This window comes from Narcine bancroftii, chromosome 6 (assembly GCF_036971445.1).
Source record: "Narcine bancroftii isolate sNarBan1 chromosome 6, sNarBan1.hap1, whole genome shotgun sequence".
Taxonomy (NCBI): Eukaryota; Metazoa; Chordata; class Chondrichthyes; order Torpediniformes; family Narcinidae; genus Narcine; species Narcine bancroftii.
Window position 1 is genome coordinate 201,030,474 of NC_091474.1, and position 20,757 is coordinate 201,051,230.

The following is a 20,757-nucleotide window of genomic DNA, read 5'->3' on the forward strand; positions in this document are numbered from 1 at the left end:
TGAAATTTGTCAAGATGTAATTTCCCTTTAATAAAGCCCCATTAACTTTGTTTGATTAGCTTACAATTGTACAACTATTAACTAGAACATAAAATGCTACAACACAGTACAGTCCTTCGTCCCTCGATGTGCCGACTCGTATATTCCTACCAAAATAAAATGTACTAAACCCTTCCTACCTCGTAACCCTCTATTTTTCTTTCATATATATGCCTGTCTAAGAGTCTCTTAAATGCTCCTAATGTTTCAGCCTCCACTACCATTCCTGGCAAGGCATTCCAGGCATCCACAACCTTTTTTTTAATATAAGAACTTTCCCTGATGTATATCCCATAAGCATCCCTCCCTTCACTTTGTACCTATGTCCTCTGGTGTTTCTTATTCCTGCCTTGGGAAAAAGTCCCAGCTCTGCTCACCTTGCCTTCCTTGTATGACATTTTCCAATCCTGGTAAATCTCCTCTGCACCTTCTCCACAGCTTCCACGTCTTTCCTGTAATGAGGTGACCAGAACTGAATGATTTGTCAATTTGCAACATAATCTCTTGACTCTTGAACTCAATCCCCCTATCAATGAAGCCCAACGTCCTATAGGCCGCCTTAATCATCCTATTAACCTGCATGGCATCCCTGAGAGATATATGTACTTGGACCCCAAGATCCCTCTGTTCCTCCACACTGATAAGTATCCATCCATTAAACCTGTACTCAGCCTTCTGGTATGACCTTGCAAAATTCATTACATCACACTTAACTGGATTTAACTCAATCTACCACTTTTCTGCCCAATGCTGCATCCTTTTGTAACATCTACGACAACCTTCAGTACTATCCACAACTCCTCCAACCTTCGTATTATCTGCAAACTTACTGACCTGTCCTTCCACCTCTTCATCTAAGTCATTTATAAAAATCACAAAGGTCAGGGGTTCCAGAACAGATCCTTGCGAAACTCCACTAGTCACTGACCTCCAAGCAAAATACTTTCCTTCCACTATTACTCTGTTTTCTACATGCAAGCCAATTTTTTTAATCCACATAGCCAAGGATCCATGCTGGATCCCATGCCTCATGACTTTCTGAACAAGTCTCTTATGGGGTCATTGTCAAATGCCTTGCTAAAATCAATGTAAATAATACTACCCTCATCAATTTATTGTGTTATCTCCTCAAAAAAACTCAATTAGGCTTGTGAGGCATGACATTCCCTTCACAAAGCCATGGTGTCTATCCTTGAGTAGACTGCACTTCTCCAAATGCTCATAGATCCTATCCTTAAGAATCCTCTCCAATAGTTTGCATGGACTCATTGGGCTATAATTCCCAGGATTCTCCCTATTACCATTTTTAAACAAGGGGACCTCATTAGCCATTCTCCAATCCTCCAGCACCTCCCCTGTGGCCAAAGATCATAGCCATTGCCCCAGCTATCTCTTCCCTCATTTCCCATAACAATTTGGGGTATATCTCGTCCAGCCCTGGGGTTTTTAGAAGATCCAACATTTCCTCTCCCTTAATCTCAACATTGTCCAGCACACAACCCTGTTCTATGCTGACCTCTCCTTTTTTTTTGAAAATATTTTTTTCTATTTACATCAATTACAAACATATATTACTTCATCTTGAATAGTACATTATAATAAAAACAATGCAAAATGATACATAATCTAATGTTATTCCCCCCCCATCCTTCCCCCTCCCTCAAAGAAAGCACAACTGAATAATTTTACATCATTCATTATTTCTATTTTCTAACATATATTAATTAGGAGGAGAGGGTGTAGTGAACAATATGGATGGACTTTTATCAACAAAATCCATGTATGGTTTCCAAATCATATATTAAAAAAAAAAATCTGATTGGTTCCTTAAGTTATAAGTAATTTTTTATAACGGTATACAATGTTGTATTTCCACTTGCCATCTTTCCAACCCTACAATGTTGGCCGACTTCCACGTTACTGCCATAACATTTCTTAGCCACTGTTATTGCTACACTCAAAAACTTACTTTGATATTGGTCTAGCTTCAATTTAGTATCTGTTTTGTATAAATCACCTAGCAAAACTATTCTGGGATAATTTGTTCAAATATCTTCATAATTTGTCCCAATAATACACATACATTTTCCCAAAACTTTCCAACTTTTTCACACAACCAAACTGCATGTAGTAAGGTGCCTATTTGCTTGTTACATCTGAAAAACTTATCAGACAATTTGAATTAAGTCTGTGTAATTTATATGGAGTATAGTATAATTGGTGCAAAAAATTTTAATGTACCATTTGAGATCTGACATTAATTGCACCCTCTGGACACATTTTTGACCTTACCTCATCTTGAATTTGTATATTTAAATCTTTTTCCCACCTTTGTTTGGACTTGTATAATTCCTTTTTTTTTGCATTGTCTTGTAATTGTTATAATTATGTTAGTAATAAATTTCTCAGTTATTGAATAATCAAATTGACTATGTTCCGGAAGGCTAAAATTCTCACCTAACTTTTTAAATATGATTTGAGCTGAAAATATGAAAAAATTGTAGTATTTGGTCTATTATATTTCTCTTTAATTTGCTCAAAGGTCAGAAAAAGGACCTAAAAAGCAATCTTTGATATTTATATTCTGACCTCTCCTTGATCAAAGTCCTTTTTTTATTGAGTACTGAAGCAAAGTATTCATTTAAGCTCTCCCCAACCTCCTCCGCCTCTGGTCACATGTCATCTCCTTTATGCTTTAGCAGCCCCACCTTCATTCTCATCATCCTTCTGTTCTTCACATGTGCAGAGAACTCCTTGGGGTTCTCCTTAATCTGAGTTGCCAAGGCCTTCTCATGCCCCCTTCAAGCTCTCTTGTCCTTTCTTAAGCTCCTTCATGGTTACCATATACTTGTCATGAGCCCTTCCTGTTTCCTAAATCTAATGTATGCTTCCTTACTTCCTCTTAACAAGCTGTGTTATGAGCCAGAGGACCCGAAAACCCAGCAGCAATAGAAATTCACCAAGACAAATGGTTACTTAAACAAAAGTTGTTTTCAGTTATCTTTATACATGAAAACAGGATCAAACTTTAACTTATTACTATTAGCTTATCCTAACCTAACCCCTCTTCTAATTCTAAGTGCACATGTATGTAATGTATGTGTACGTTCAGATAAATTATTTGATTCACAGTCCAATCCCACTCTCACTCCTCTAAGTTCACTGTACACAGAATTTAACATTTATGAATTTCACCAGGCTTTGGTGCTTGAAAGGTAAATGGTCACCGCTCAGGAAGGTTCTTGTTGGTTTTCAGAGGAAGATTTGTTGCTCATTGGACACAAACTGATTCTTTCTGATCAGCCATGTCAATGTCTTGCCAAAGAAACTTGTGTCCTATCAGGGTTTTCCATACGATTACCTCTTTCTTTCAGGTTTTCACAGAGTTTCTTTTGTGTTTCCCTTATTTCAAGTGAAACATTGTACAGCCAACCATCTCCTCTTGTATGGACCACAAGAGCTTTGACCAGGCTGAACTAAGAACTCACAACCCATCCTAAAAATGGAGTCCCCCCCTCTCTCTCTCTCTCTCTCTCTCTCTCTCTCTCTCTCTCTCTCTCTCTCTCTCTCTCTCTCTCTCTCTCTCTCTCTCTCTCTCTCTCTCTCTCTCTCTCCAAAACTATAATCCATTACTCCACAGCATGTCCAATTAACACTTGTGCAGTCCTTATAGCCCGGGTAAGAAACCTGCATAGGAGAAGGCCACTCCGATATAAAACCTACGACCCAAGGACCTCGCTGCCACGTCCCAGCTTGCTTGGCCACGGCACACGAACTATGGGTGTAAAGGATGGGGCCAGTACTGCGCACACTGCATTCCACCTAAAAGCTCCTTTGCGCAGGCCCGAGGACAGGTCCACGTCCTCCCCCTCAAAAGGTGCTCACAAACTCAAGCTAGCATGCTGGAACATCAGAACCATGCTAGACAAGGCTGACAGCCACCGACCTGAACGTCGGTCTGTCCTCATCACACATGAACCCCCTTTTTAAATGCACTTACCCAAAGCTTTGCCCAACACTCACTGTTCTCCCAAGTCCACTGCTCCTCCTCACCCTCTCCTCCTAATTAATATATTCAAGTCCCTGCTCTGTTCCTTACTGAATTCCAGCATGTTTCCAATAACAAATGATTTTAAAAAATTGTTCTTTTTGTCTCCTTTCTGTCCAGAATTTATTTACTTTCTCTGTTGAACTATCCACTTCTTTAAGAACCATGAATGTCACTGTTCATGCCCAGGGTTTGTAAGCCTTCAACCACATTGAATTGTCCAGTATTTTTTCCTCACCTGATAAAGATTATTTCAGATGCATTCCTCCCTGTAGTGTGTTGAAGTTCACCAGACTTCAAAATTATTTCCTGGCAGATTTATTGTTCCTTTTCAGAAAAATTGAAATTATTTTTACCTTGCTTTTATCTTGTTTGGTGAAATATTTTTGTTTTATAAATTACCTTATTCTCTCCAAGAATAAGTATCCAATTCCTGATTCATAAGTTGTTCTTTGAAAATAATTTTTTTTAAAAATTGCAGATGGAATAAAAACAGCATATGGTAGAAAAATGCAACGTGTCAGTCTGAATCTGTGAGCTGACAAATGGTTAATGTTTTGGGTCAAAGACCCTTCATCAGAACTAGAAAGAAGAAAAAACTTCTTTTGAAAGGGGGATACATTTGGTAAAGTAAAACAAGGAATGAGCTGTTAACCAGGGGCATTGGATTATTGAATTTATGGGAATAGTTCTGTTTTTATTTCTCTTTCTTTCATAATGCAATTAATGTTTTTCCTTTCATTTTTTTAAACGACAAGTAGATGTCAAAGTTGTAAATTGGCATCAGTTTAAATGCAAGTTGCTCCCATTATGTTTTTAGAGTCAAGATTATTTTGAAAAAAATTGCTGATAGATGCAATGTGGTTTGATGTTATAGAAATGTGGTTTGTTTTTAGCTTACTTTGCCTTTCTTTTGTAACTTATTTTAAATGTTAGCAGGTTCCACTCACAAATGGCACAGCAAGTAGCCCAGGAAAGACAGAGACCAAACTAGAATTGGCTTTTGAGTATCTGATGAGCAAAGACCGACTCCAGTGGGTAACCATTTCCAGCCCGCAGGTAAAACATATGGCTTATTTTCAGCGTGAAAATGTTTTGTCTCCAGTGATCAATCAGAACAACTGGATGAGCTGATTACATTGTTATTGCTTAATTGAATCACAAAGCTCTGATGGTATGAATATACATCTCAGCTTCATATTGAGTAGGGTGATTTTTTTTTCTTTATAATTTTTGAGGAACAAAAAGCATTGTCATCGTGGCAAAAAGGTGATCAACTCCCTCTTGAACTTCTCTTGGGATCTCTATTCATGACCATATACCCCCTCATAATTTTTAATACCTCTTTCAAATTGTAGAGTCCTTTTAGATTGAAGCAAGCTCTAGTCGATGGCCTGCCATGATCACGCTGGCTATTCAGTACATCTTTATACTATTACCATATCCTGGAACACAATCTTTTTTTATGGTGCATACAGCTGTGTTACCTGTTAAAGTTTCTCAAGCACTTTTGTGTATTGCACTACAATCACAGTGTCTGCAGACTTTCCTATTTTATGGTCTTGTGTTACTTTATATACATCACCACTATTTTCAGTGATGTGTTCTTCAATCATGCTGTAGATGAAAAAAAATCTTCCTCTGATCTCCTCACTCTCTTACCCCTTGCCTTCAAGAGTCTTTGGTCATAAGTAGGGAAAAGGTTTCTACCTATCTCTGGTCCTTTTAATTTTGTATACCTCACTCGGGTAGCTCTGGGCCTTCACCACTCCAAGGAAAACATTCATGACCAGTATCTCCTCTTAACTGAAATGGTCTTACCCAGGCACCATCCCAATGAATCTCTTTTGCACCCTCTCCATTGCAATCACATTATACCTATTTTGTGACAATCCCAATTGCACATGGTCCTCTAGACGTTGTGTAAAGTTGTATCAAAAGCTCCTTGCTGTTGTATCCTATATCCTGGCTAATGAAGTTTTTTAAAAAATCCTGCATTTCTCTTAACCACTGTGTACTTAGCAACATTACATATCTTTATTTGAACAAACATTTATTTTCCTAGAAAGATTAAAATGAAAGCTAAGATTTGTTCTGACTTTATTAGGCAATAATGATGAGCATCTCTTTGCAAGCAATGGTGGATGAGCTCATGGTGAAGAAGTCAGGTGGCAATATAAAGAAGGTGAATTCAATTTTCATTTGTACACTGGAAATATGCATTTAAACATTCCGGATTTGAAAAATGAATAGATCCAGTTGTTTACACAAGCATTCAGAAAGCTATTTGACTATTATCCTGTGTAATTTGGTCTAAAACAAGGAGCTTCATGCAATAGGAAGTAATTTTATCCAATTTTATGAAGTCATACTTTCAAAATACTGTAGGTCCTGAATTTTACTTTTCAAGTAGTTAATTAAACTGGATTTTCTTTTTGTGCCTTTTGGGAAAATGGTGGGATGACATGCATCTTTCCAGATTTTAATAATACTTACTTGGAGTTTCAAAATTTTTGCCTCAACTTAAATTTGGACATGCAGCATGGTAACTCTCTTCCAGCCACGAGCCCATACCACCCAATTAACTGACAACCCCCATACATTTTTGGAGGGTGGGAGAAAACCCAGGCAGACACGAGGAGAACATACAATCTCCTTACAGACGACACCCGTTCTGAACCCAGGTCACTAGCACTGTAACAGCATTGTGCTACATTAACCATGCTGCCAGTTGATGAAGGAAAGGGAGGATGTATCTCCAGAAGTTGAGTGGCTGAGAGGGAGTACAGTTTCCATGCAGGGTCTTGGTGGTGGAATAATTGAGTCACAACATGGAAATAAGTTTTTGGGTCACTTTCCATCAAACACCTGGTTAAATTAATTGCATTGTATTGTCACCAAGCTTCCATTAACTACCTCCAGATTTTACAGTGGAACTATGTTGTATTTTGCTGGGAATGGAATAGAGGTAAGGAAGGCTTTTAAAAAAAATACATAGGGGAACTGGAAAAAAAAAAACAACAAAATGACAACAATACAATGCAGGAAGAGGGCCCATTTAGATCTTGGATACATGGAGTCAGAGTTTGATTCAAATGAAAACAATAAAAGCACTCTTGCCATCAACTTTTTGCAGTACATGTCAATATTTTAGAGCAGCCATTCTCAACAGGGACCCTTAAGTCTTTTGGATGTGGGAGAAAACTAAAGCACCCTGTCAAATCCTACACCGTAACAAGGAGAAAACACTACAGAAACCACACAAAGTCATTATTGAAGTAGCTCCCCTCTTTGAACCACAGTGCTGCCTTAGTCAAATTTGTTTGTTGGGGAGATACTACAGCAATCCATTCTGTAGCTGGGTCTTGGTATTGGCGTTTTTGATGCCATTGATGTTAGTGCCTTTGTCCTAGTTGGTATACAGTTTGAAATGAGCATATGCTTAGTGTTCCTTCAAAATAAATCAATATTTATGTAACATTTTATCCTCTGTGCAGATGCAGAAGAAGCGGATAAATGGTCCACTATGTCGATCAGACAGTCAACAAGCTGTGAAGTCCCCTCCTCTCCTGGTAAGAATATTTGGCTTGCAGTTTTATTTTCAAATTGAACCAATATTCAATAACTTGGTTGCTGCATTTGCTGAAGAATTTAATGCTGTTTGCTCTATTGTGGTAGATGCAGCCTCTAAAGCAGCCATTCTTGACCTTTTTATTTTGCTATGGTCCCCTTGGGACTCGCCTAATTAAGCAGTCAAGTTTAATTGTTTTTTTCTCTGTAATGCTCTCCTACCAACTACATTAAAAAAACAAAAAAAAACTATTTCAGTCCATGGCCCTCCTTAAATGTGCTGTGGCCCCCAAAGGGACCCTATGGCCCCTGTTGAGAATGGCTGCTCTAAAATATTGACATGTACTGCAAAAAGTTGATGGCAAGAGTGCTTTTATTGTTTTCATTTGAATCAAACTCTGACTCCATGTATCCAAGATCTAAATGGGCCCTCTTCCTGCATTGTATTGTTGTCATTTTGTTGTTTTTTTTTCCAGTTCCCCTATGTATTTTTTTAAAAGCCTTCCTTACCTCTATTCCATTCCCAGCAAAATACAACATAGTTCCATATTTTTTAAAGTATGTTCATTTGAAGGCATCTGGCTGGTAAATTAATTTATTTTATACAAAACTGCTGTTCTTGTCCTTGCATTGGCAGTGGAGAAAAGTTTTAAAATTCCATTGCAATAGATCTCAGCTTTTCCTAGGGGAGAGGGAGTGTGATGAAACAAAGAAAAAATCTGAATGAAATGTAGAAATAAACATTGATAATGAATCCAGTATCCATCTTTGTCAAGAGTGTGTGACCAAAAGTGTACAAAATCATTTGTATGTAATCTGTGATCTGGGTTGAGTATGTGGTAATTATGTTAACTGTGCATGGATATCAACAGTTTATCTTGATGTTTGGTCAGGACAAAGTGATGGGAAAAACTTGGCAAATTTGAGTTTAATGTAAGGAAGTAAGGTTGTACACTTTGAGAAAAATCTAAAAGGCAGATTATTATCTAATTGGTGAGTCTACAAATAAGTTAAGCACAGTAGAATCCAGGAAAATTGAATGCATGAATCACAAAAAAAAATGGGAGGTGCAAGTAACAGCGAATTTCATTTTGGCTGTCCTTACAAAGGGGACTGTATTTAAAAATAGGAAGGTTAAAGCTGTACTGAGTGTTGGTGAGGGTATACCTGGAATGCTCAGTGCAGTTTTGGCACTCCAACAAAAAATAATTGGAGGCAGTCCAAAAGAGATTCCTGGGATGAGGGTTGCCCTTTCAAGTGAGGCTAAACCCCAAGTCCAAAGCCCGCTGCGCAGCTCAGATGGCAAAGTCCTCCTCAGCGACAAGATCTCCATCCTCAACCGATGGTCAGAACACTTCCAATCTCTTTTCAGTGCCAACCGCTCAATCCAAGAATCCGCCCTGCTCCAGCTCCCTCAACAGCCCCCCCTTAAGGCTAGAGCTGGATGAGGTCCTCGCCCGGGAAGAGACAGAAGGCAATTGAACAACTGAAAAGTAGCAAAGCAGCAGGTATGGATGGAATCGCCCCCCAGGGGTCTGGAAGGCTGGCGGCAAAACTCTGCATGCCAAACTGAATGAGTTTTTCAAACTCTGCTGGGACCAAGGAAAGCTGCCTCAGGACCTTCGTGATGCCATCATCATCACCCTGCACAAAAACAAAGGCGAGAAATCAGACTGCTCAAACTACAGGGGAATCACGCTGCTCTCCATTGCAAGCAAAATCTTCGCTAGGATTCTCCCTAATAGAATAATACCGAGTGTCGAGAATGTTCTCCCAGAATCACAGTGTGGCTTTCGCGCAAACAGAGGAACTACTGACATGGTCTTTGCCCTCAGACAGCTCCAAGAAAAGTGCAGAGAACAAAACAAAGGACTCTACATCACCATTGTTGCCCTCACCAAAGCCTTCGACACCATGAGCAGGAAAGGGCTTTGGCAAATTCTAGAGTGCCTTGGATGTCCCCCAAAGTTCCTCAACATGGTTATCCAACTGTACGAAAACTGACAAGGTCGGGTCAGATACAGCAATGAGCTCTCTGAACCCTTCTCCATTAATAATGGCGTGAAGCAAGGCTGCGTTCTCGCACCAACCCTCTTCAATCTTCTTCATCATGATGCTGCAACAACCCATGAAAGACCTCAACAATGAAGACGCTGTTTACATCCGGTACCGCACGGATGGCAGTCTCTTCAATCTGAGGTGCCTGCAAGCTCACACCAAGACACAAGAGCAACTTGTCCGTGAGCTACTCTTTGCAGACGATGCCGCTTTAGTTGCCCATTCAGAGCCAGCTCTTCAGCGCTTGACGTCCTGTTTTGCGGAAACTGCCAAAATGTTTGGCCTGGAAGTCAGCCTGAAGAAAACTGAGGTCCTCCATCAGCCAGCCCCCCACCATGACTACCAGCCCCCCACATCTCCATTGGGCACACAAAACTCAAAACGGTCAACCAGTTTACCTGTCTCGGCTACACCATTTCATCGGATGCAAGGATCGACAACGAGATAGACAACAGACTCGCCAAGGCAAATAGCACCTTTGGAATTCTACACAAAAGAGTCTGGAAAAACAATCACCTGAAGAAACACACAAAGATCAGCGTGTACAGAGCCGTTGTCATACCCACACTCCTGTTCGGCTCCGAATCATTGGTCCTCTACCGGCATCACCTACGGCTCCTAGAACGCTTCCACCAGCGTTGTTTCCGCTCCATCCTCAACATTCATTGGAGCGACTTCTCCAACATCGAAGTACTCGAGATGGCAGAGGCCGACAGCATCAAATCTACGCTGCTGAAGATCCAACTGCGCTGGTTAGGTCACGTCTCCAGAATGGAGGACCATCGCCTTCCCAAGATCATGTTATATGGTGAGCTCTCCACTGGCCACTGAGACAGAGGTGCACCAAAGAAGAGGTACAAGGACTGCTTAAAGAAAGCTCTTGGTGCCTGCACATTGACCACCGCCAGTGGGCTGATATCGCCTCAAACCGTGCATCTTGGCGCCTCACAGTTCGGCGGGCAGCAACCTCCTTTGAAGAAGACCGCAGAGCCCACCTCACTGACAAAAGACAAAGGAGGAAAAACCCAACCCCCAACCCCAACCCACCAATTTTCCCTTGCAACCGCTGCAACCATGGTCTGCCTGTCCCGCATCGGACTTGTCAGCCCCAAACGAGCCTGCAGCTGACGTGGACATTACCCCTCCATAAATCTTCGTCTGCAAAGCCAAGCCAAAGAGAGAAAACAGATTTCATCTTCATTCCTTGGAATTTAAAAAATGAGAGTGACTTAATTCAAACACGAGATCCTAAGGAGGTCCATACCAAGGTAGATGATGAAATGTTTTGACTAATAGATGAGTCACAACCAGAGAGACATACGGTAGTTGAAAGATAAGGGAACACTCATTTAAACTGAGGTTTGTAGAATTTATTTTGCTATTGGGGTTATGGGGTTATAAATCTCTGGAGTTAGCTGCCTCAGTGAGTGATGGAAGCTAGATCAACATTCCTTTTATGGCCATGTGCAAATAGACAAAATGTAATAATACACATCTGTGAACTTTTGCCTGCCATAAAACCACACAAAAGAGAGTCCCTACAAAGAGACTTCATGTGAAATGTTGGTCAGAAAATACCTAATACAAAGGGTTTTTCTGAGAACAGACCAACATTTTATCTCTAGTATTACATACAGCCATCTTCAGAGCACAATTTACAGTTTAGGATTACAATGAAGATATTTAAGATGGAAATGGATAAATATTTGAAAGATTGAGGTCAACAGATATCTGGCCCAGAAGAAGATTCAAGGCTTCTCTGGATCAGCCATGATCACATTGAACGGCAGGGCAGGCATGAGGAGCCTGCTGGTCAGCACCTCCTCTTGTAATTTTTTGACATGATATCAACCATTAACTGTATTAAGATTTGACCTTATTTGGAATCAATGCTGTTGCATTGTTTTCAAAATCCTTTTTGTTGATAGTCCCTTGAAGATGTGAGCTGAGTATTGCTGCACATTTTTTTTTAAAAAATGATCATGTTACATTAATAGAGGCAGTATTTCAAATTTCATTATACTTTGTGTTTCTTAGGATTCACCTGATTCAAACAGAGATCCCATTGTGAAACTCTCAGTAAGTATAATTATTGAATCAAAGTTGAAATTTTTATTTTGACCTATGATAAAGTATTTGAGCACATTAATTTCTCCTTGTCAGAACTGAACAAGGTTCTGTCAATGTGTTGGTTAATTTTTTTTTTAATTTTAAGAAATCGAGTGACATGTTGGATTTTATTAAACTTCACATCTGGAAGATTTAGAGATGTCCATCATTCACTATCATTGCTCGATGATACTGTATGTATCACCTACTCAGAAACAGAGCATTAAGCACAGAAAAGAGGCCATATGGCCCTTGTAGTCTGTACCAAACTATTATTTTGCCAAGTCAAATGGGCACCCAGCCCATATCCCTCCACAACCCCTCCTATCCATGTGCTGTACCTGTCCATACTTTCTTAAATGTTAAAATCAAGCCCGCATTCAACATTTCAGCTGGCAGCTCATTCTATGCTCCCACCACTCTCTGTGTGAAGGAGTTCCCCTTGATGTTCTCCCAAAACTTCTCCCCTTTCTCCCTTAACCCATGTACTCTGGTTTGTATATCACCTAACCTCAATGGAAAAAGCCTACTTGTGTTTACTCTATCTATACCCCTCATAATTTTGTATATTTCTATCAAATCTCTCCTCATTCTTCTACACTCCAGGGAATAAAGTCCTGAACTCCTGGCAGCCCATAAATCTTCGCTATGCTCTTTCAATTGTATTGATATCTTTCCTATAATTAGGTGACTACAACTGTACAATATTCTAAATATGCTAATGTCTTTACCATGACCTCTCAACTCCTATATTCAGTGCATTATTTTATGAAGGCTAAAAGGTCTCTTTACAACTCTATTTACCTGTAACGCTACTGTCAGTGAATTGTGTATCTGTATTCCCAGATCCTTCTGATCTACCACACTCTTCAGTGCCCTACCAATTACTGTGTGTGTCCTACCTTAGTCTGTCCTTCAAAAATGAAACACCTCACACTTGTGGCACGTGTAATTTAATTCACATGAAAATAAACCATAATTTTCTTTGGAGCAACATTTTGTAAAGGTCATTTAACAAAATAAATGTACACCGGATGGGATGGGCAGCAGAAATCAGAAGGACCTGTAGTTGCTTCATCATTTTTGAAGATTTGGTGAAGCTATAAGGTAGTGAAGACTATGGGGCACCTGATTTCATAAATGGATCAAGGAGTTGTGCTACACTATTCTTGATGACTGATTTGACAGCAACTGGTGTACTAAATATAAATTCGGATCTTAAAATTTCATCTGGTGGAGAAAAAATGCTAAAGCAAAAAAAAATGGCTGCAGAAATTTAGTAGGCTATGTCACATCTGTGGAGGGGAAGGTATTGTCAATGTTTCAGATAGACATACTGCATCAGGTCAATTTGCTGGATCAGTAGTGTGATCAATTTAAGAGGGGGAAGGAGAGATGGGAGCCTGTAGGTTGAAGGTAAACCAAGGAGGGGTGGGGAATTATGAGTAGATGGAGTCAGGTGGGTAAAGGGGAAGGGTGGAGTTGGGAGACTGAGGTAGGTAGATTCCAGGTGGAAGGAGACAAGGGGGCAAAAAGAGGGGCAGAAGGGGGCAGGGACAGGTGAAGGTTTGGGCAGCCTAGAGAGCGATGGAGTGAGAAAGCAAAGGCTTTGGGGTTGTGGGATCTGCTATGAAGATGACAATGGGAACAAGTTAAGTAAGTGATGGGCAGATAGAGGAAGGGATCTGGGACGTGAAGAGTGCAGAAGTAGGTGGATTTCCAAAATAGGTTGAGGAACTTTAATTATGTGGAAAAAATTGCAGATGTTGGAATTGCCTTTCATGTAGAAAGAGTATCAGAAACTCCCAACAGATGGATTCAACATTGGTTTTGAAAGAACAATTTGTCAATCTACTGAAGTGGAATATTTGGACTCCTTTATAAACTGGAGATATGTCAGTCCATTCCTAATTATTGAATAAAGACTAAAGATGGGAGAACGTCATAAAAATTCATTGCACCCAATTACACAGACAGACATTTTACCACAATTGTTCTCATGTCTGAGAAAAGAAATATTTTAATTGTATTAAAGTTTTAACTGGTATTTTGTGCATTATTTTCCTTTCCTCACCATGTCTCATCCTCTGCAGAGTAAACTTTCTTCTGTAAGCATCCGAGGGATCAACACTTCTAATTCCTCTGGTGACATCAGTGCAAATGACTTCCATGGTAACTATGCCTTTGAGGGAATTGGTGATGATGATTTGTGAAGTCCGTCAAGTGAACCAATCTATTTTCCTGAGGGAGGAACCAAAATCTTGCACTTGCATCTGATCAGTTTGCACTGAATCGAATGAGAAAGATTGCTATAATGAAGATGTCATTATTGGTTGTGATGCATGTCAAGAAGCAACAATGTTAATGGATCATGATTTTTTTAAGATCATGATTAACACCAAATTATCGTTTACTAGAGTATTTTGCACAATGATTCAAATTTGTTATGAAAATCTATAAGATCCTCGTTTACACTTAAATCAGTTGAATTTAACAGTATTTTTTAAAATACCTGAAATCTGTAGCAGCAGTGTGTGTTCCAGATGGAGCTATCTTATAATGTTACGAATTTAAAAATGAATGACAATACTAACTTGTTTACAGATTGGGCCGGTATTTTTTTTAAATAACATAACAGTACCTGGCCAGCAAGAAGACAAAGGATTGTTAGATATACATGTGCACCCCATTGATTATTTAGGTGTGGAAAGCTCAAATACCCAGTTGCACAGAAAATTACTATTCCTAGTTTGCCTTATTTCAATGCAAGTTTAACATTATTTTGCGCTGTGTCTTTATTGTGTATTGTGTATATGTTGATGGTTTATACTCATATCATCGCCTTTCCATCTTTAGAAATATATTGAGCATTTCAGCGCAATAATATTCTACTTTAATGACCTAGGACTATTCTTTCAAGTTAAATCTGAGTTAACTTCCCTTAATTTGCAGAAAATTGCACCTTGTATTTAAAAAAAAACTTCTTGGAGCAGGCCCACAGTATTGAAACTAAATTAGCAGGGTTACTTTAATCATCCAGAGATGTATGTTTTCCCAATGATCCTGGTAATCTGATCCAGTGTGTACAATAGTTGAAAGCAAGATGCAAGGCAAACTAATCACAACTTTAACAGAATTTGTAACAGGTGAAAAATACTGACCAAATATTCACCTCCAGATTTGCTGTGGCAAAATTTGAGATTCTGTTAAAAGAATATTGCCAGAGAAAGCTCCAAAGAGCGTTTAATTGCCAAAATAATAATTGGGATTATTTGATATCAAACTGAGGTCGAGGAGAATTTGCCTTTGCCATCCTTCTAATGTCAAATTATGTGTTCACTATTGGAGAGCTGAAACCAGCTGTTAACTTCAATAAATGAGAAGTTTGCCTCTGTTTTGAATCCAACCACCCTCTTGGAAATATACAGTCTGACATGAAAACTTTAAAATTGAAAGACCAATGCTTTTGTGGTAAATATGGACACTTTTTGATACTATGTGAATGTCCATGCAACTTAATAAAAAGAGTTGGGCTTGTTTTGTATATTACTAAAAAGGGCAAGTTTACCATCCGAACAGAGAATGGAAAACTTGGTAGCATCCTCAATTAATCTGTTTTGCCCACTTTAATTGACTAGATAACCAACACTGTGAGTGAAATAAATTTGCATGATTTGAAACCTTGAAGTCCTCAAAGAATGAAACAATTGTTTAATACTGGGTCTTTCAGGTCTGCTTTCTGGTAACAGCACTGTACTTCAATAATGGTGGTTGATGTTACTAATGTTAGATTGTCTTTCTTGATGCACTTTTCATCTAAAACTAGTATATGTAATGATGGTTTCAAAATGTTTGATGCCTTCTATTTCACTTTTAAATCTTTTCCGAGCCATTTTAAATACCTCAAAGCAAAAATGAAATGGATAGAATTAAATTTATACACCATATGTTGCTTTAATTTTCAGTCATTAGTAAGGCAACATTTTGACATATTTTCAAAATAGTGATGTGAAAAGCCAGAAGCTGAAACATTCAAAAACAACGATTGCATGCATGGAGATAATTACTGCAATCGAGAATTATTAATATTAAAAGGAAAGAGTAGAGGGTTAAATAGTGCACAATCTTTTGTCAGTATTGTCTGAAGGAAGATCAGCATTATGAAATGTTAAGTTTATCTCCATTAATGCTGTCTGGTTTGCTTAATGTTTACAGCATTCTTTATTTCAGCTTCCAATATTTCATAGTGTATTTTACAAATATGTAATTGTTAGGAATAGAGTTGAATACAAAATAGTAAATAAGAATAAAAACAATTGCAGGAAGTAAATGATCAGAAATGAAATTTCATGCAAAATTTCTGAATATTACTGAATTGCAGTAATAGAGTTTTTGCTGGGAAAAGAAAGAAATATATCCCAGAATTGACATTTTTGAGGGTTGTTGCATCCAAATGTACCAAAAATGTCTCATTACTACAGTTGACATGACTGGTCAAGACCTTTTCCTAACAACACCCAAGGTAATGAATTAAAGGTGTATTAAAATGGTTCTTATTTAGTTGCCACTCTCCTACTTTATAAATTAAAAGAAAATTACATTTTAAAAGAACATATAGATAGCTAATCATAGCTTTCTCTATTCATAGACCAAATTGTTTCTCAGATGTTCTATCTTGAAGGGTGTCAGAAATTGCATCCTGTTTCCAATAAAATTGTTGCCTTTACTTTTGGTAACTACTAAAATAATTTGTGAACATAATATGTGAAGAGAGAAAAATGTATTTGTATCTTCATTAAATTTATCTTTTCATCCAGAAGTTAGTTCTGTTTTGGTACATACTTTATAGTTTGCATGTAAATTATAACCTCACTACTCCCTAATTCCAAGCTGTCAATCAAATGTATGCATTGGAATCGAGTTATAACTGCTCGTAACTCAATTTTTTGTTCTGCAAGTAGGGATTGGTAGAAACCCATTTAAATTGAGGCTTTACTGAATCTTGTTTTTTTGTTTTGTGACATTCTGGTCAAAATTGATAGATACTTTGTAAGAATGCTTCAAAAATTTATCATGCACCATGATTCTTAAAAGATGCCCAAAAAGGAAATGACATTAAACATTCATATGCTTCTCTAATATTTTCAGATTTTCAGCATTATCCACTTTGGTACACAAAAAAAGACACGTCCACAGCTTTATTTATACCATCTTGTGATTTAACTTGTTGAGTAAAATCATGTAAAGTCCCTGAAGTATCTTCCAGGATCTATCTATGGCACTAATACCATCCAGTAGAATAGTCTCTTGGGTGGGGGAGAAGGTTGATTGAATTTTCATGTCTCTGCCTCTCATCAAGATAATTAACTTAGAGATTCTGGTTTAAAAAAGGAAGCATTTTTAAGGGGCCCTTTTACCAACATTGCAACAAACAAATAGAAAAATACCTTTTGAAATTTATAATTCCCTCTGTTATCTCCAGTACTTTAATAACTACATCTGAAGTAATTAATGGACAGTTGTACTCTTCAATAATTATTTAATGTTAATTTAGATTTCCTTGGGTAGAGGAGTCAGTTTAACCAAAAAACCTTGTTACTGCTGAATTTGGTTGACACAGCCATGGGATTCTTTAAATCTTTTTGAACCTTAAAAATTACGGTCATAAAGCTATCTGCTTTCACTTTATGAACAGGTGTGGTGTTAGTTATATGTGTCATTCACTGTTTTTACAATTATAAATATTACTAATTTAGCATTTTGAAATGAATTCACAGTCGCAGGTTGTTTTCCTGTTGTTGCTGGTTTTATTTGGTTTTTTTAATCCACAGATGGTTAATCTAAAATTTATACAGAATCTAAAATTTATACAGGATGAGCTCAGCAATTTTGATGCTGTGATATTATGGGACTAAATTTTGAGTGATAAATTGTTGTCTGATTTATTGATAGTTTGGAGGGGAAAAATAAAAAAGCATTCCAGTTTAGTGATGGAGAGAATTTCAGTGCTTGTTATTAACCATATAACCATTTACGGAGCGGAAACAGGCCATGTTGGCCTTTCGAGTCTGCACCAGTTCAGCGCCTCTTTATCTGATCCATTTTAGTGATGGAGAGAATTTCAGTGCTTGTTATTGATCCAGTTTAGTGATCGAGAGAATTTCAGTGCTTGTTATTGATCCAGTTTAGTGATGGAGAGAATTTCAGTGCTTTGTCTGTAAGTGTAGTCCTTGTATTTGTGCATAAGATTTGAATAACATATAATTTACTTTCTCAAAGGAGACATTTCAACAACATGATTTTCTAATTATTTAAACACTTGCAATTATCTAACAATTGGACATGCATCAGTTCTTGCAGTTAATTGCATGATTATTTAGAGGTACATGATATTCTCTAGTTTGAAACATCAGTTTTTTCTTGCAGTCAAAAACAGGACTAACAATGTACAGTGCCTTTATAAATTTTCTATTTCCATAAACGTGGAAAAATGCATTATGTACAATAAAATATTTGTCTACATTAGGATCCTGAAAAGTGACCACAATATAGCACCTTAAGTCAATTTTTGTTTGAACCTGATCTGTAGTATTTAGTTTTGACAACATGTATCCACTACCATTTAAAATGCTGGCTGTTTAAAAAGACTTTTAAAATTTAAAATTCTATAATTTTTAATAGAATTCACCCCTTCATCAATGAATGCATGCAAGGCTAATCACTTTTTCATGAAGAAGCATATGAAATTTTACTAATCATTGCTTTTACTCTGTCCATCATAAATTACACTTGTGCAAGGTTAGTGTAGTAGTTAAGCAAAACACTGTTACAGTGCCATCAATCAGAGTTTGAATCCAGTGCTGTTTGTAAGGAGTTGATTTGTACATTCTCCCCATGTCTTTATGGGTTTCCTCCAGTAACTTCCCACATTCCAAAGACTTACCATGTTTATAAGTCACATGGATGTGTTTGGGCAGTGTAGGCTTCTGGGTTGGAAGAACTTGTTACCGTGCTGTATCTCTAAATTTAAAAAAAATAGATTTACTAATTTCTATACAGTGATTGTACTTTAGTGCCAACATATGCTTATCAAGATTGTTTTAATGTCAGTGATTCCACACTTGTTTACTTGAGACAGCACATTCAAATTTTAGAAATTTAATTTCAGTTTTTAAATTTTGATCAGAAAGTAACTGATAAATTGTTACAAAAATATTTAATCTTGTCACCTTGTAGAAAAAAAATATGCATTACATTTATACAAATTGTTTTCATGAATAGAATAAATTCCTTTGAATTGCATTGGCATGAGTCACTTTTTTCCCATTCCTCCTGTTCTTGAGAATAAAGACTCCTTAGTAATCATTTTCAAAAGTTTCTATCAAATTAAGCAGCTTACATTTTTATTGTTTAAAATAAGGTTCAAAGACGTGCCATATACTCTCCTGTCAAGGTAATCTTCTATTAACATTTTAACAAACAGAATCCAAGGTGTCTTAAAATTCCTTTGGATACAAAGTGGATGCCAAATGATGCATCTTTGAAGCACTTTATAAGTCACTTTTTTTTTTGCAGTTTTTATTATCATTCTACTTAAATTGTAAGGCACTAAACCAAATGCTCACACATAACATGAATGGTTGGTGTTGAGCATTGTTCAAATGAGTTGATTGACAATTAAACTGTGAATTTGCTATGTTATGAACTTCATCTAAGAATCTGTCATTGCTGTTAGACACAAGATTCAGTTTCAATCATATTCTACCTTTCAAAAGAATGCAGCCTTCTATGTATATCAGAATTGAAATGTACTTCATTCTGGTTTCATCAAAGCAGATGGGTAAAATTAAGAAACCCTTTCCAAAGACTTGCAGATATCTCACAATAGTCTACAGCAATAAGCTCAGTTGGCAGTAGAAGTGGCACCTGGGATAGAAAAATCTTTTGAAGAATTCATGCTTGATTTGAATGAAAGACTGGTACGGCAATATTGACATTTATAACTGGAATTTTAAGAATTAAAATATTTTAGGACTAATGCATGGCCTTTATGTGGATTTCTCTCAATTTTATGTTAGAATTTGAAGTTTTCTTTGTCATTTGTTTCTCATCTGATATCAGTGTAACATTTCATGCTTGGATCACATTATGATAAATGGTGTAGCCTTCATGTTGTAAGAAGGACCTTATGACTTCAGAGTTGCTTATTTTCTTTGTATCTGTAAATGCACCTTAATGTCACTCTAATTGCCTAGTCTGTATTATAGCTTGTTTTCCTGTATGTATCTATACCAGCAGAAATCTGATAAGCAGATCTAATTTTTATATTAAAAAGCTTGAATTGTATAATATGCAAATAAAACTATTTTCATAATGTGATTTTTGAATATTTGCCTTTCACCTGCTTAATAGGCTTTTTTATAAACAATGGAAGCACTTGATAATTCAAATTACCCTTACTTTTCTTATGTGAAGAATAATGAATGTTTTGAGATATAGAGGAATTATTGCTATTGGAACACTGACAAGATAACTTACCAGCAAGTATGTTTAGAACTTCCACTTTCTGAATTTAGCACTTAAAAGCACATATATTTAATGTTTTAACAAAACAAAATACACAGAACATTGGTACTTGAATTGAAAATCCTCTGTTTCTGAAGTTCATCCTTAGATTTCGTCCATCTAAAACTAATTTTCAAATTGTATATGGCAATTTGGGTTCTGAAGTATTTAACCATATAACTGTTTACGGCGTGGAAACAGGCCATGTCGGCCCTTCAAGTCCACGCCGGTTCACTTGAACAACTCCACTAGCTTCCCCCTCCTGCTCTCCGCCCATAACCCTCCAAGCGCTCACATCCATGTACACAACCAACCTTCTCTTAAATGACAGAAGGGACCCTGCCGCAACTATCTCTTTTGGAAGATCA

The 20,757-nt window shown here is 37.5% G+C and overlaps 1 protein-coding gene across 4 annotated transcripts in view; it reads left to right on the forward strand.

The window, feature by feature from the left end:
• snx17 (sorting nexin 17) overlaps positions 1-20,757 on the forward strand; it is an 84,290-nt gene that overhangs the window by 59,570 nt on the left and 3,963 nt on the right. Inside the window, exons 11-15 of one of the 4 annotated variants that reach the window (XM_069887199.1) lie at positions 5,024-5,146; positions 6,195-6,272; positions 7,585-7,659; positions 11,753-11,794; positions 13,918-13,996. In XM_069887199.1, coding sequence (XP_069743300.1) covers positions 5,024-5,146; positions 6,195-6,272; positions 7,585-7,659; positions 11,753-11,794; positions 13,918-13,996 — 397 coding nt within the window. Of the gene's footprint in view, positions 1-5,023; positions 5,147-6,194; positions 6,273-7,584; positions 7,660-11,752; positions 11,795-13,917; positions 20,199-20,757 lie in introns of those variants that run through there. The other 3 variants (XM_069887200.1, XM_069887201.1, XM_069887202.1) reach the window with 3 other exon arrangements.